This window comes from Apteryx mantelli, chromosome 1 (assembly GCF_036417845.1).
Source record: "Apteryx mantelli isolate bAptMan1 chromosome 1, bAptMan1.hap1, whole genome shotgun sequence".
NCBI classification, from domain to species: domain Eukaryota; kingdom Metazoa; phylum Chordata; class Aves; order Apterygiformes; family Apterygidae; genus Apteryx; species Apteryx mantelli.
Window position 1 is genome coordinate 86,941,351 of NC_089978.1, and position 14,628 is coordinate 86,955,978.

The 14,628-nt window shown below is 41.0% G+C and overlaps 1 protein-coding gene across 1 annotated transcript in view; it reads left to right on the plus strand.

The window, feature by feature from the left end:
- NHS (NHS actin remodeling regulator) overlaps positions 1–11,222 on the plus strand; it is a 270,879-nt gene extending 259,657 nt beyond the window's left edge. The window contains exons 6-9 of the mRNA XM_067297037.1: positions 925–1,056; positions 2,302–5,259; positions 5,780–5,906; positions 7,059–11,222. Of these exons, the coding sequence (XP_067153138.1) occupies positions 925–1,056; positions 2,302–5,259; positions 5,780–5,906; positions 7,059–7,683 (3,842 nt within the window). The 3' untranslated portion in view covers positions 7,684–11,222. The remainder of the gene's footprint in view (positions 1–924; positions 1,057–2,301; positions 5,260–5,779; positions 5,907–7,058) is intronic.
- The last annotated feature ends 3,406 nt before the right edge of the window (positions 11,223–14,628 follow it).

Genomic DNA, 14,628 nt, shown 5'->3' on the forward strand with positions numbered 1-14,628 from the left:
CATGAGGGTATACTTGTGCCAAAAGCCAGTACAGCTAAGCACTGGTCTTTTGGCTGGCCTCCATTTATGTTGACCACAGTGTAAAAAACAAGGTGGAAGAGACCTTCCTGTGGTAATGCCATGGAAGCATAAAGAAAATACGGAATTCTTGCCTATTCTGTGTGACCACGATTATGAATAAATGTGTATGTGAACTTGGACTCCTAAATCCAAATTTAGGTTCTTGAATGTGTGACCTGGTTCTCAAAGTGCTCATTGTCCGCCATGGACTCCCACGTCTCCTGCTGTGTGCTGTGCTGTGAGCACCAAGGAAAATCAGGCCACTTACTGATATATAAAAACATTAGCTGCCCATTTATTTCATTCTTGATCATATATAATAGTAAAGACGAATGCTCTCTAAACTTGCACATGGGCTTGGCCCCATTATAGCTGTCTTTTTCCTTTTTGAAATGTTAGCACCCTTTGTATATCAGTCTCTTGAGTAGCGCCAAACTACTGCAATATGGCATTACAACCTAAACTGTTTTCTTATGCTTAGCTTTTTAAAATGAGTCAGACTATAGCTGAACAGATTACTCTTTGCAGACAAGTCACTGTCATTGTCTCTGTGACAGATGGATAAACAGCTATAAGAAAAAATGCCCTGCTATCAAGAGCTGTCAACTCTATTTTCTTTCCTAATTTTCTTTTCTCTTTTTTTTTTCACTCCTGTTACTTTTGGCAAACCAGGCTGCTGAGAGGGAGCTGGAATTAGATGTAAAACTGTGATATACTGTAATATAATTTACATAAGAGCTGCATAAGGGCTCCCTTATGTTTATTCACAGGCTTAATCCAAGCTCACATACCTCCACTGTGTTCCAGCCATGAAAATTTGTTTACTATTTCTAAAGGCTAATGAGACCTATTTATGGGTTGCAGGAGTTGGTTTTGACAGAGAGGCTAGTATACGCTGCTCTCTTGTTCATTCACAATCTGTACTACAGCGGAGACGAAAGTTGAGAAGGAGGAAAACCATCTCTGGCATCCCCAGAAGAGTGCAACAAGAAATAGGTGTAGTATAAATACAAATCTTCCATAGATAGCTTTCTAACTGACTTAAATTGCAGGGATATGAGCTGGTAGCCAGCCTTCCAAAGAAATGAAACCTTGAAAGCATAAATGGTTGCGGAGTTTGGGAATGATATGTCTGTTTTTTGATTTACTACAATAAGCAAAGCTATATTACTCCATATGGCCTTAATGTGCTGCGGCCTTACCAAGTAATATAGATGTACATGTTCAGCTCTTGCCGTGTAAATGTTAATCAGTTACTTTTTTTTTACGTTTTATTTTTGTTATAAACCCATAGTTATGTGCATAAAAAGTAACTAGATTAAGTGAAAGTTTTTTCTTGTACAAGGGGATCTTAAAGTAAAGAAATGACAGATGTTACACAGCAAAGTGATGAGCTGTCACAACAGCTGGATAACTCACTCAGCTGATCAGTTGGATATCCGTGTTAGAGACAGCTGCTGGTACTCTACTGAAAACTTTGCTAAACATTCCTTTTATTTATCACGCTTGTCCTCAGTTCCTTCCTTTCATTTTTATTACCAAGGATATTTGCATGAAACCAAGTGGCTTAGCTCACCTTTTTCCAGGTAAACTAGGAGCAACTCTCTTGTGGGCAAATGTTGTGTAAAACTGATATTAGCCCAAAGCTAAACTAACAGGATCATTATTTCTTAATGTTCGTCAGCACCTGAAGATAGCTGTGATATCTCAGTCAGTTGCTGTGAAATTTGATCAGAAACAGAAGGAATGTGTTTATCATAGGGAATAAGCAACCAGAGAACCTATGAAACAAAGATCCTGTTACTGTGCAAATATTCTTGGTAGTAAAGAAGCGTATGATGGAAATTCTGAAAAGACATATAATCAGAACAAAGTTATGCTTAAAAGTTTAGAGTGTTCTATCAGGCAGTTACTCATTAAAACTGCCCTTACTAGCTGAAATACAGTGACAAAAATTAAAAAGTTAATCTGTATCTTAATATTTACCACAGCAAGATCAGCTCTGTGTGAGATCACATTGCAGAAACAGGAGAACTGAGATCACATTGCAGGACTAAGAGAATTTCCCACCTTACTGGGATGAGGTCTGCCTTACAAACTTTTTGTAGTAAAGATAATTTGGTACAATATTCAGCAAGATAAAAAAAGAATCCAACAGATATGCTGCTTGGGTTGCTCTACGGGTCGTCTTTTATCAGGAAATGCAAAGTTGTATCTCACCCAGGTTTACGTGTATCCTAGATTCTGATGAATCACCGGTGGCAAGAGAACGCAATGTGATTGTGCATGCAAACCCGGACTTCTCCAGTGCTGCCAACAGGAGGTTGGGTACACGGGACTCAGAGTGTCAGACTGAGGAAATCCTCATTGCTGCTCCATCCCGAAGACGGATCCGAGCGCAGAGAGGGCAGAGCGTTGTCACCTCCCTGTCACACTCTGCCGGCAACATTTTGGTGCTAGCAGACAACGGGGATGCCGTGTTTGCTACCGCAGTGAGCAACCGTATCCGGTCACGGAGTCTTCCTCGCGAGGGTGCGAGAGCCAACGAAGGCAATCAGGATGCCGGTGCCAAAAGTTCAGTATACGAAGCAGAACGCTTTCTAGCAAGCCAGGAAAGGATCCCGAAAAAGGGGAAGGAGATCATGAACAAACAGGGTTCACAGGAACACCAGCCCATAGGTTTAACGTGTCCTCAGCACCTGCACAGCCCTGATCACAGCATCAGTGAGAGAGGGAGATCACGACTGTCAAGGATGGCAGATTCGGGAAGCTGTGAGATTTCATCCAACTCGGATACCTTTGGGAGCCCCATTCACTCAATCTCCACAGCAGGAGTCTTGCTCAGCAGCCACATGGACCAGAAAGATGACCACCAATCCTCCAGTGGGAACTGGAGCGGGAGCAGTTCCACGTGTCCCTCTCAGACGTCCGAAACCATTCCTCCTGCTGCCTCTCCTCCACTGACGGGCTCTTCGCACTGTGACTCCGAGCTGTCACTGAACACTGCTCCCAATGCCAACGAGGACTCCAGTGTCTTCATCACAGAGCAGTTTGGTGACCACATGGATAAGGTCAGAGGCCACAGGGCAAGCTCCTTCACCTCCACTGTAGCAGATTTACTTGATGACCCCAACAACAGCAACGCTAGTGACAGTGAGTGGAACTACCTGCACCACCACCATGATGCGTCCTGTCGCCAGGATTTCAGCCCCGAGCGCCCAAAGGCCGACAGCCTGGGGTGCCCAAGTTTCACAAGCATGGCCACTTATGATAGCTTCCTAGAGAAGAGCCCATCTGACAAGGCAGACACTAGCTCACACTTTTCTGTGGATACTGAAGGATACTATACTTCCATGCACTTTGATTGTGGTCTCAAGGGTAATAAAAGTTATATTTGTAACTATGCAGCCGCAGGCTCTGAGAGTGGCCAGAACGTGAGTGTGTCCTCCAGCCTCACTGACTGCGCCTGGCAGGATTGCATGAACCACAGGAGGCAAGGAAGGCAGAGCATCTCTCTGAAGAAACCAAAGGCAAAGCCAGCCCCACCAAAACGTAGCTCATCTTTGAGGAAATCTGAGAGCAGCATGGATCTTCCTGAAAAGAAAGAACCAAAGATAAGCAGTGGGCAGCATGTGTCTCACACTTCCAGGGAAATGAAGCTGCCACTTGAGTTTTCAAACACACCTTCCAGAGTGGAAAACTCTAATCTGCCAGCCAAACAGGAGCTCTCCTGGGCAAACCAGAATGACAGCGGAATAAAGGACACTCAGTTTGACACCACAGATATTCCATCATTTAAAGATGAAGGTGCTGAACAATCTCACTATGCAGATCTCTGGCTTCTAAATGACTTGAAATCTAGTGATCCTTATAGGTCTTTATCTAATTCAAGCACTGCTACGGGTACTACAGTCATAGAGTGCATCAAATCACCAGAGAGCTCTGAATCCCAAACGTCTCAGTCTGGATCAAGAGCCACCACCCCATCCCTCCCTTCCATTGATAATGAGTTTAAACTGGCCTCCCCAGAGAAGTTGGCAGGATTAGCATCACCCTCCAGTGGATATTCCAGCCAGTCAGAAACGCCAACCTCTTCTTTTCCAACAGCTTTCTTTTCTGGGCCTTTGTCTCCCGGAGGTGGCAAGAGAAAGCCAAAAGTACCAGAAAGGAAGTCGTCACTGCAGCAGTCACTGTCTAAAGATGGCACTGTGTCTGCAAACAAAGACCTAGAGCTTCCCATTATACCTCCCACTCATCTCGACCTAAGTGCTCTTCATAACGTCTTGAATAAACCATTCACTCACAGGCACCAGTTGCATGCTTTCAACTACAATAAACAGAGCATGGTAGGAGAAGTGCTGAATCCCAGTCTTCCTTCTGCCCTCGCTATCACACCTTCCGTTCTAAAATCTGTTCACCTTAGATCAGTTAATAAGCCTGAAGAAATGAAACAAAAAGCTAGTACTACAGACCTGCTCTGTGTACAAGAAACCATGCTAATGGTGACTGATGTTTCTCCAGGCAAAATGAGGCCACTCTTAGCTAAAAAAACAATATCACGTCAGTACTCCACTGAGGAGGCCATAATGTCATATATTGACACTTCCCCAGCAGAAACAGGCCCTGGAAAACCACCTTTAGAAAAAAGCTCCTCTTTCAGTGGACAGAATAATTGCGAGCAAGAAACTGTAACTTCAGCAAATGTGGGTCTGCTTGAAATTAAACCCATGAAAGACCAAATGCACCTGGCCACTGAGCATTTGCCAGAAAATGCTCTAACTCAGACTTGTACTATTTCTACAGAAGGGTTTCAGAAAGGCTCAGCTGTCCCCACAAATGATTATGAAGCAAAGAAAACTAACAAGGGAGTAGAACAGGAAAGCAACCTTGACCAAGTGGAGATTCAGCAAGAGTTCACTAGAGGCTGTGAACAAAAGTTGGAATCTGAACCTGTGGGTGAAACCTCATCTCAGTCTGAGGGAGCTGATGTTAGCGATCAGCTTAAGCACCAACTTGATTTAAGCCACCATGTGCCTGGGAATATCAGCTACGAATCAGAGACAGCAACAGTACATTCACTCAGTGAAAAAAGTTCCAAGCAGGAAAATGATATTGCATCAGGTATTCCGACCAAAAGTGCCTCTGATAACAGCAGGGCAGATGAGACACAGGGGAGCACAGAAGAGCCTTCACCAAAAGGTCAGTTATAAACCCCTTCTGCATTGTAACTGATTGGTTGTACAGTTTTGGATGTGATTTATACTAGCTTTGAAAAGTATTTGGCCCTACGTGCAGGTGTAAATCAAGATGCTTCTGGAGATTTCAGTGGAGTTCCCCTGATCTGTCAGCTGACTAGCCAGCCCAGAAATATTTTCAGAGGAATGTATTTCTTTCTTTGATACTTATTTTTTCCCTTGTACTTCATTTCAGTTGAAAATAGAAAGGGGAACAGCACTAACTCTTTGCACAAAGGGGCCTTATTATCACAGCTGCATAGCTGCTTAAAGCATCTGTATGTAAACTGGATATCCTGGTCTTGGATCCTAGCAGTATCTGCTTTATGGGCTCCAATGTAACACGATATTTAGATTAGAGGATAAAGTATATATTACAGTATTGGCAATTCAGTTATGAACTGAGCTTGTGGATTGCAATAGCAGTGCTGCTGTAAAACATAGAAAGGGTTTGACTCATATCGTGGCTTCTTTCCTCATTTAAGAATCTTCTCCAAGCGACGATTCCATAATTTCACCCCTGAGTGAAGATTCTCAGGCTGAGACAGAAGATGTTTTTGTGTCTCCAAATAAACCACGCACTACTGAGGATCTATTTGCAGTCATTCACAGGTGATCTAACGTTATTGTAAGCAGAAACTCTAAAATGCAACCCTGTTCTCCTAAATTGCACAATCACCCCCTAATAATAGCTATCGCATGATTATTCAGTGGTTAAGTCTGTCTTGTCCAGTAGCTGGTGTGGTGCTGTGACTCACGCAAAAGTATCCCAGCTAGTGCTGGTCCTGGAAGTACTGTAGTCTCTTTGGTGCCTCACCTTGAAAGTACAAGGGTGACCTAATACAGTCCAGAGGTAGCTACGCAAGTGGCCGGGGTGGGGTACAAACAGAGGAGCATGGGTCTGCCCACATCTGTCCATGTGGATATGCCTCTCATGTGAACAGATCTTTTGCTAAATTGGTTGAAACATGGAGATTACTTTTTTCAGTAAGCTACATCTGCTCTTTTTTAAGGCCCCATGACTTCAGTCAGGTTTATTTGTCAGATTTCCAGGAAAACCTCTGGTTGGGATGACAACTGCATGATAATTGCTGACTTAATATGAAATTCTTCATCTCAGTTTTCTCTGTCCTGAAACCACTTTCTTTATTTTATTGTGTTAATTTCTTAAAAGGCAGCTTTTAAAAGTTGCTTGATTTTAACCTTGTTGGTTTGCACCCTGAGCATCTTTATGGCAAGCGTAGGATGCTTCACAAATACCGTTAGGCTGTTCTCTCTAACAAACATACATGTCTCTAAAGGAAAGGACCCACAGTACCCATCAGCTCTGTTCTGATGAGCAAGCAGTTGCTTAAGAGAAGGCATCTCTCCAAATGTAGCATATTTTGTATTCAGCTGATATTTGCTATCACAGCTGAAACGATGCTGCAGTTTTCTAATATTGAGCAGGTTACAATGAACATTTGGCTAGCCTAAGAGTCTGTGTATATCGTTGTCTTTATAAAGTGCTGGTTGTGCGTAAATTGTTTTGGAAGAGCTGGGGGAGGTTGAAATGGACTCTCTGACTCAGTGCCTCATTCATTGCACAGGAGTTATTACTGTTTAAAGTGCTGTCAGTCACTGCTAGCCTTCAATATTTGACAATATGGATTAAGAGAACTCTAGCTGATATCAAAGCATGGTGAGTCTGTAAATCTCAGGTGAGCATTGAGTGTTAGTCTATGAAGATAACACAAGAATGTGTGGGTTTTTGTATTTTTACAGATCAAAAAGGAAAGTTCTTGGGAGAAAGGATTCTGGAGACCTTTCTGTAAGAAACAGATTGAGAGCTTCATCTGGGAGCAGCAGCCAGCCACCTGCCAGCAGCACATTGCCCACCAGCACCGTGCCACCCCCCAGCAGTGTGGGTACTCCCACAAGCAGCCAGAGGTCCCCCGGGCTTATATACAGGAATGCCAAAAAGTCCAACACATCTAATGAGGAGTTTAAACTGCTGCTCCTAAAGAAGGGCAGTCGGTCTGACTCTAGCTACAGGATGTCTGCCACGGAGATCCTGAAAAGCCCCATTTTGCCCAAGTCTCCCGGAGAGCTGTTGCTGGATGCCCCTCAAAACCCGGAGGAGTCGCCCCAAGCAGCCAGCCCCGATGCATCATCCCCGCTTTCTCCGTGCTCCCCGAGAGTCAACGCAGAAGGATTCTCCTCCAAGAGCTTTTCCATGTCGGCGTCGTCCAGAGTGGGGCGCTCCCGGGCGCCTCCGGCAGCCAGCAGCAGCCGGTACAGCGTCCGCTGTAGGCTGTACAACACGCCGATGCAGGCTATCTCTGAAGGAGAGACGGAGAATTCGGATGGCAGCCCTCACGATGACCGATCTTCTCAGAGTTCAGCATAGGCTGCGGGAGCTCCCGAGCCCCACCGCGGACTGTGAAACATGTAGAACGCTGAAACCACTTTGGTTATGTAAGGATGTGAATATTAGAGGCCAACGCTGTAGCAGTCAAAAAAATTGCAGGGCAATATCGATGCTTAAATGTGCTTGTGTTTATAAGACACTGGGGAAACAGAGGAGTAAAGCTGTAGCTATTTATTACTTTACATTTTCTAAAAGTAGAAAGATATGCTATGTCTAGTCTGTTTTCTTTTAGCTTCATTTGATTTATTCCACTCTCATTTCTGTCATCACTGTAGATTTCAAGGCTATTCACTTTTCATAGAGTTAAAAGCAACTTTTTGTTTTTCCAGAAGCTGCCCATCTAGAAACAAATCCCTCACTGTAGTGCTTCCCTAGGGAAAAAAAAAGAAAAGAAAATGCTCTTGAGGATTGGTATTTTTCTACACTAAAATGAGCTGAAACAAAATTTAGAAGAAATTAACAAAACATATGTAAATACCATATTTTTGATAAAAATCTGTAAATAGAATTATCAAAAAGTGGACATGTGGCAAATGATTTACTGCATAACAACTTTGTTTATAAAAGACAAAAGAAGTCAAATGTAATAACTGTATTCTGTGAATACCATTTTCATATCAAACATAATACTTACATGGCCACCAGTAACCACTTTTGGTGTGATAAGCCTCAAAAGCGACATTTAACAGTTGAAAGAAATTCTCGATGTTAGTTAATGAAATGTAAAGGCTCAGATCAGATTCAAGGAACCATTTGTCTTTCGAATATGCCTCCAAAGGAGCTAACTGAAAAGTGCAGCTGTGAGTTTTAACATGATAATTGGTTGGGAAGGCAAGCATGCTTCTGATGGAGCAAAGTCATTTCTAACACAGAGCCCCTAACAGTCCCATTTGACAGTGTCCCTTAGGCCTTTATTCTAATATGGATTGCTTTAGAAAGAATAGATAAGAAGAAATAGTACTTATTTTCATATTCTTATTAGGCTATTGGGATACATAACACAGTCATAACCTGGTAACTATAATCGTTAAACATGATTAGTTTCTGGTTCTTAAAGGAAACAAGTAAATTATAAGCATGCAACAAGCGCTTTCAATTTATCAGTAAATATCTGCAATGAGTTTTCAGTGAAGCTTTCTCTTTGTGCTGATGAGATTCATGCTACCTAAATATTTACAAAAATGACACTGTGAAAATGTAGCTGGGAAATAGGTATGTGTACGCGTTATTTATATTCATTGTTAAACTGGGAAGGGGAAAGCTCTGGTTCATTATGCCAGCCACATACAGTTTGGATTTTGTCTGGGTTTACCAGAAAGGCTGAACAGGGTGGGGGAATGGGATGGGGTGGGAAAGGAGACAAATCAAAGCAACTGCTTTGGTAAAAATGAAGGCAGGGAAATAAAAGCTGAATTACTTGAAGTTATTTGAATTTTCTTGTCTTAAAACTGAAAGAACGTGCAAGTGAGAACCCACGAGTTGCTTTACACTTTTAATTGTTTAAACAAATTAAAGCCAATAGGCCTGATTCTCCTTTGGGCCACCATCATTTCCAACGACGTAGCCCCATCTATGCTACTCAGAGAACAAGGCCCTCTTTGTCCAAAATTTATGCAGTTGGTGATGATTGCTATAGGATAAGCTTTGTAATACAGGAATGGTTAGTGCAGAGAAAATAGTGCAAGAAGGAATGTGGTGTGCAGTAGGACAGAGTGAGTAGGATGGCAGAAAGCGCGTACTTTGGTACTAAAGAAATCAACTGAAAGCTGGCTTCAAGTATAAGTAAATGATCGGGAAGCGGGATGTGTGAAATGGGTTTTTACTGTTCTTTGTTTTTTATCATGTAAAGCATAAAGCTGAGAGTTTTCAAAGCAGGCAAATCATGTTTTAAAGAGGAAGGTTTTACTTAAAATTGTTATGATTTTGAAAAGTTTGAGCAAGGTAGAATGGTTTAACAAATCCTGAATGTTATTTCCCATTAGATTATGTCTGATTTCATGTAGTGTTTACCACAAGAAATATAAAATTCAGGGTTTCCTACCGTCCTCCTGTGTAGTCTGATTGCATTTGGTATGCAAGATAGAATCACTATGCATGTGGTATGTGTGTCGGGAAGAGGGGTGGAAAATCAGTTCAAGGGCTTCAAAATCAGGAAGTCTAAAATAGCATTAAAAAAAGTAAGTAAGTGGGGTAAGGTTTTGGAAAGAAAAGGCTAGTCTCATTAATAGCTTAGTTAAGAAAATAAGTCTAAACACAAGTGAAATGAATGAATGAGAATGTTTTAATAGGAAATGTTTAGCACAAAACAAAACAATTCCTGGAGAACATGAGTAAAGGAAGTTTAGATATTGGGCAGAAAATCCTTAGTCTGTCATCTCCAGTCATTCTCCTTAAAAATTTTAACAGGAGCACTTTTATAACATGCTTATTCTTGAAAGTGTTATATGTGCTTTAAGAAATCACTCTAAACTTTAAAGAGAAAACAGCTGAAAGAGCTGTTTGATGACATCACTTTTTATTACCAATTGACAGTTTCACAGCAATACCATATATAAATATATATACATTGTAAAAAAAAAAAAAAAAGGATTTTTGACTTGAATGATGAGGCAGGAGGATATGAAATGTGACCACAGAACAATCACATGAAAATATAATTTTACTTCTTTTAAAATCGGAGAGGTTTTTTCCCTATTTTATATTTAACAGATTGTAGCCCAAATAAAGACGGATTGTAAATCCACTCTGAAGAAAAGAATTCATAACAAACGCGGGAGTCGGAGAACCCAAGTGAAGGGAGCCCCCTTTAGTGATGCAGGTGTGCCTTTAAGGCACGAGAGGACAAGCTGTAGAACAGAAGGACCCTCACCCACACCTCGACACAGGGTACAGGGCGTACAGGAGGTAACTAGGGAACCACCATTTCAGCCGATTGTTCCGTTGTTTGCACTGATGTTGTGGAAATGATTTTCGAAGTTATACAGTTGTGTTTTCTGAAAAATAACATTTCTCCCTTTTTTCTTTTTGTGGCAGCATAGAGGACATGGAATAGTTGTAGCAAATAAAGCATACGTTTGCTTTTGCCAAAGGTCAGTGATTGAGTGCATTTGCTGCAATGGTGGCAGATATAGAGAAATACTGTAGGTTATGACTTAAAGAATTAAAAAAAAAAATTAAGAAGGTTACAGTGTAACTATTTTGGTACTAGCACCAGTTCATGCTGGCAGAAAAGACAATGGTTTATGGACTTGCATCCATTTTGTATTTTTGTAATATTTGTAAATATGAACTTTTTAAATTGTTGCAAAGATGGTTTCTTTTGTAAAATGTTTTCAAAGTTTACATTAAATCCAAGCCTTTGTATATTTTAGAGCTGTGCAACACTTTAAGTCTTGTATTTATTTTTAGTAAAAACAGTGACAGTTTCATTGTGAACCCCTCTCAAAAAATGTGTTGGAAAAGTTTGACTACCTAGAAAGTGTGTATAGAAACTGCAAATAAACGTGATTGCAATTAAATCATATGTTCTCTTTATTTTCTTGTAATGAAATGTTAAGTCTAATATGCAGACTAAAGGTATGGCATTTCCAAAGGTACATCTCAGTGCATTACATATTTCAAACCATTTAATTTTCTTTTTCACTTCCAATTTTTTCATAGACAAAGCAAGAGAAAAATCTGTATCCAATCAAAACTGTCATTGACTTTGTAATTTTACCCACACATCCAACTTTGCCAGAATATAAAGACTGCTGGATTTGCCCAAAATCTCTTAGGGGAAGAAGAGGATAAGCAGGAAAGAAAGGAAGCTGGGATGAAAAATAATGGAAAGACTACTACCTTATATTCAGCTGGAAGACAAAACCAATTGTAACATTTAAGACCCAAGATATACAGAATCCAGTGACTAAACTTTATCAGATAAAGCAAGCAGTGGTCAAAAGGCAGGCCATAAATTATAAACTTAGAAATGCAAATATTACTCTATTTTAAATTAGTTTGATTTGGGGGAGGTTCAGATGTCTGGACACCAAAGTTGGGTAGTTTAAATGACAAACCCTGCATATCTGTTTTCAAATCAGGTATCTGCAGGAAAAGGGGAAGGGGAGATAGGCAGCATGAAATTTTGTCTCATTTGTCATTTTGAGAGTAGCTATGCAACATTGCATGTGGGTGCTTAAAAGTGCATATGGAAAGAAACCAGAATGTGCAGGTCTAGTGTCTTAGAGCATGTGGAAAAAAATCATCATTGGGGAATGCAGCCGAGCTATTTGCAATTATGCCTTGCAAGCATATCAAGATTTCCCTTATGGGTGTGGTGCTAAAGTCAGGTCCAAGTGGGAATCAGCTTACCTAACATTTGTTTTAACCAGATGGTCAAGTAGTTAATGATTATATAAATCATTTGTTGTTGTATTATGTGCCTCTCCCAATCCAGAAATACAGATAAGCAAGAACTGTAGGAAGAGCTCAGCCCATGATGGTAGGCACCATCTGTTTTTCATTTGCTTGCAGCACGCTTGTATATTTTTTCATGCTCAGTGGAAGAGAAGATTAAACACTAAACTATAAAAGAAATACCCATTGCTTTTTTATATATACACACAGAAATCACTGCAACTCTTTAGAACATATGCAAAATCAGTGACTTTTGTAGTCTTTGCAAAATCCAGGCTTGGGTGTGTACTTTGGGGTACCTGTACATGGCCTAAGTCAGGCCCATGCAGTCACATAGAAACTACATACTAGAAGTAGTATAGCTGCATATACAAGCTCTTCCCAAGTTGTTCCATCCTGCTTCTCAACAAAGCATCCCATCATGCTATGCAGATATATATAGATAGATAGATAGATAGATAGATAGATATGGAATGTATACATCAAGAAGAGTTAAGTCTTTTTTTTTTCCTGAAGATAATAAAGCACATGGCTGTTAAAATTTAGATGCTACATTTAAATTTTTGGCCCCTTTGACACTCCCCCCACCCCCAAACGAACCCAACCTTCCTACAGTCTTCCTATTGTGTTCTCAATGAGTTGGCAACTGAGGCCATCAAAACAGGCAACCAAGTGGGGCAGGCCTCCTTGAGTTAGTAAGTGTGGGGCATGTCTTAATTCCCATTTCTGGTTGGCACTTATATCAGAACTAAAGAAGAGGCGTTCAACCACAATACAAATCCCATTTCAGAGAAGGGACTAATGGAAGAATTCTTTGCAAGTAGCGAGTATTTGTCCCTGCTCTCAGTAGTACTTCTGATCATTCTATCTGCTGCTCTGTATACAATGTTGTGTCCAAGAAGCAAAGACTGGAAGCTTCCCAATTAAATGGCTTGACCACTGGATTACAGCTATCCATCTTCCTGATTATTCTCCTGGTGAGAGACTCTTTATAGAACAGCACTGCATCTTCAGTGGACAAAACAGACCATTCTGCGGGCAAGCAGTTAGGCTGTTCTTCCAGGGAGTACAACATGCAAATTCCCACTACCCAGTGAGTTTTCTATCCATCGAGCTATTCTAGCAATGGGCAGCAACAGGCAGCACTACTGTTTTAATATTGCTGTTTTAAATTCAGCCTGTGAGAAGCCCAGCCATTTCAGTGAGGGGCACTCTGGATTATCAAATTTGTAAGATCAGGCCTCTCAAAGGGTCTGTCCCATAGAAGCTGAATAACAACAGGCCACAACAGTCACAAGGATATGCACAGTGCACATGGGCAATCAGGGAATTTTAATATGAATGGCAGAGACACTCAAGAAGATAACAGCACTTTCAGGATTGGGCGTCCACCATGAAAAAGAAAGAAAGGTGGTTTGGGGCCTTTGTTTGGAATGTGGGGGCTTTTAGGAGTTTAAATCCTGTTTCCAGAATGAAAGTCTTTTCTGGATCTGGCCTCTTCATCATTGGTATGTCACATGCCCCCAGTGAGTGGTGCTACACATAGCTTTACAAGTTATTTTCTTAACCAAGTGACAAGCTTGGTCTTTGAAATACTTCACTGTCAACACAGCCACGTTTGGGAGCTCCTGCAAGCAACAGGCATCTATTCTCAACATCTCTTTAGTCAGCTCCTGGGGAAAACCTCTTTCCTGGGAAGAGGGCAGCAGAGTTCTGACTGCAGTTCCAGGACTGATTTCTACAGAAGGACTATGGGCAAGTATTTGACAGACTTTGTTTTCCATAAACCCATTTTCGGTTGCATTGTTTTTCTCCTTTAATTCTTTACTCGGTGACAAAAGTACTAACTGCTCTGATACCTTCCTGGGATTAAAGTCAGGCTGGCAAATTTTAAATTACCCAACTTGTCCCATTTGTATTTTTAACTACTGGCATGTTAGCATTCTCCTGAAACTTTTCTAGTGCCCGACATTATTGGTCAAGGGAATTCTTCAAACGGCTCTCAAATTCTTGAATGCAAGTTATCCAGCTCTGCTGACTTAAAATGTCAGTCTTAATTACTTCAGTAGGAATGGAAAGGTTTTCACCATCTAGCTATATCCCCCAAAAACAAAAAAGAGGAAATATATCTGTAAGGAATCCACATTCCCTAAAATGGGCTCAAGGTCAGGGTAACAAAACAATTAAAAGCAGCTAAATACAATCTTTCTCACTCGCTCCACTTGCATTAGCATTTAAACTTCTCCAGAGTTGGAAAATCACTATCATGTTAAAACAAATTTATCCTATAAAAGATGTCAGCATTCTCAATGAAGTTTTCTACTTTTTCAGAAGATACATTAAGAGGCTGTACAAAACAGCTGACAGAGATGGTAGTGACAGCGCTATGGCTAGATGGCCATGTGTGGGTAGCCTTCATTCTCTTTCACTCTAAACAGGCAGCTACTGGGTTTGGATTTTGTTTGTATTTAACAGAACATTATCCAGCTATGACAGGAATACTTCTTATAATTGCCATTTCACAAA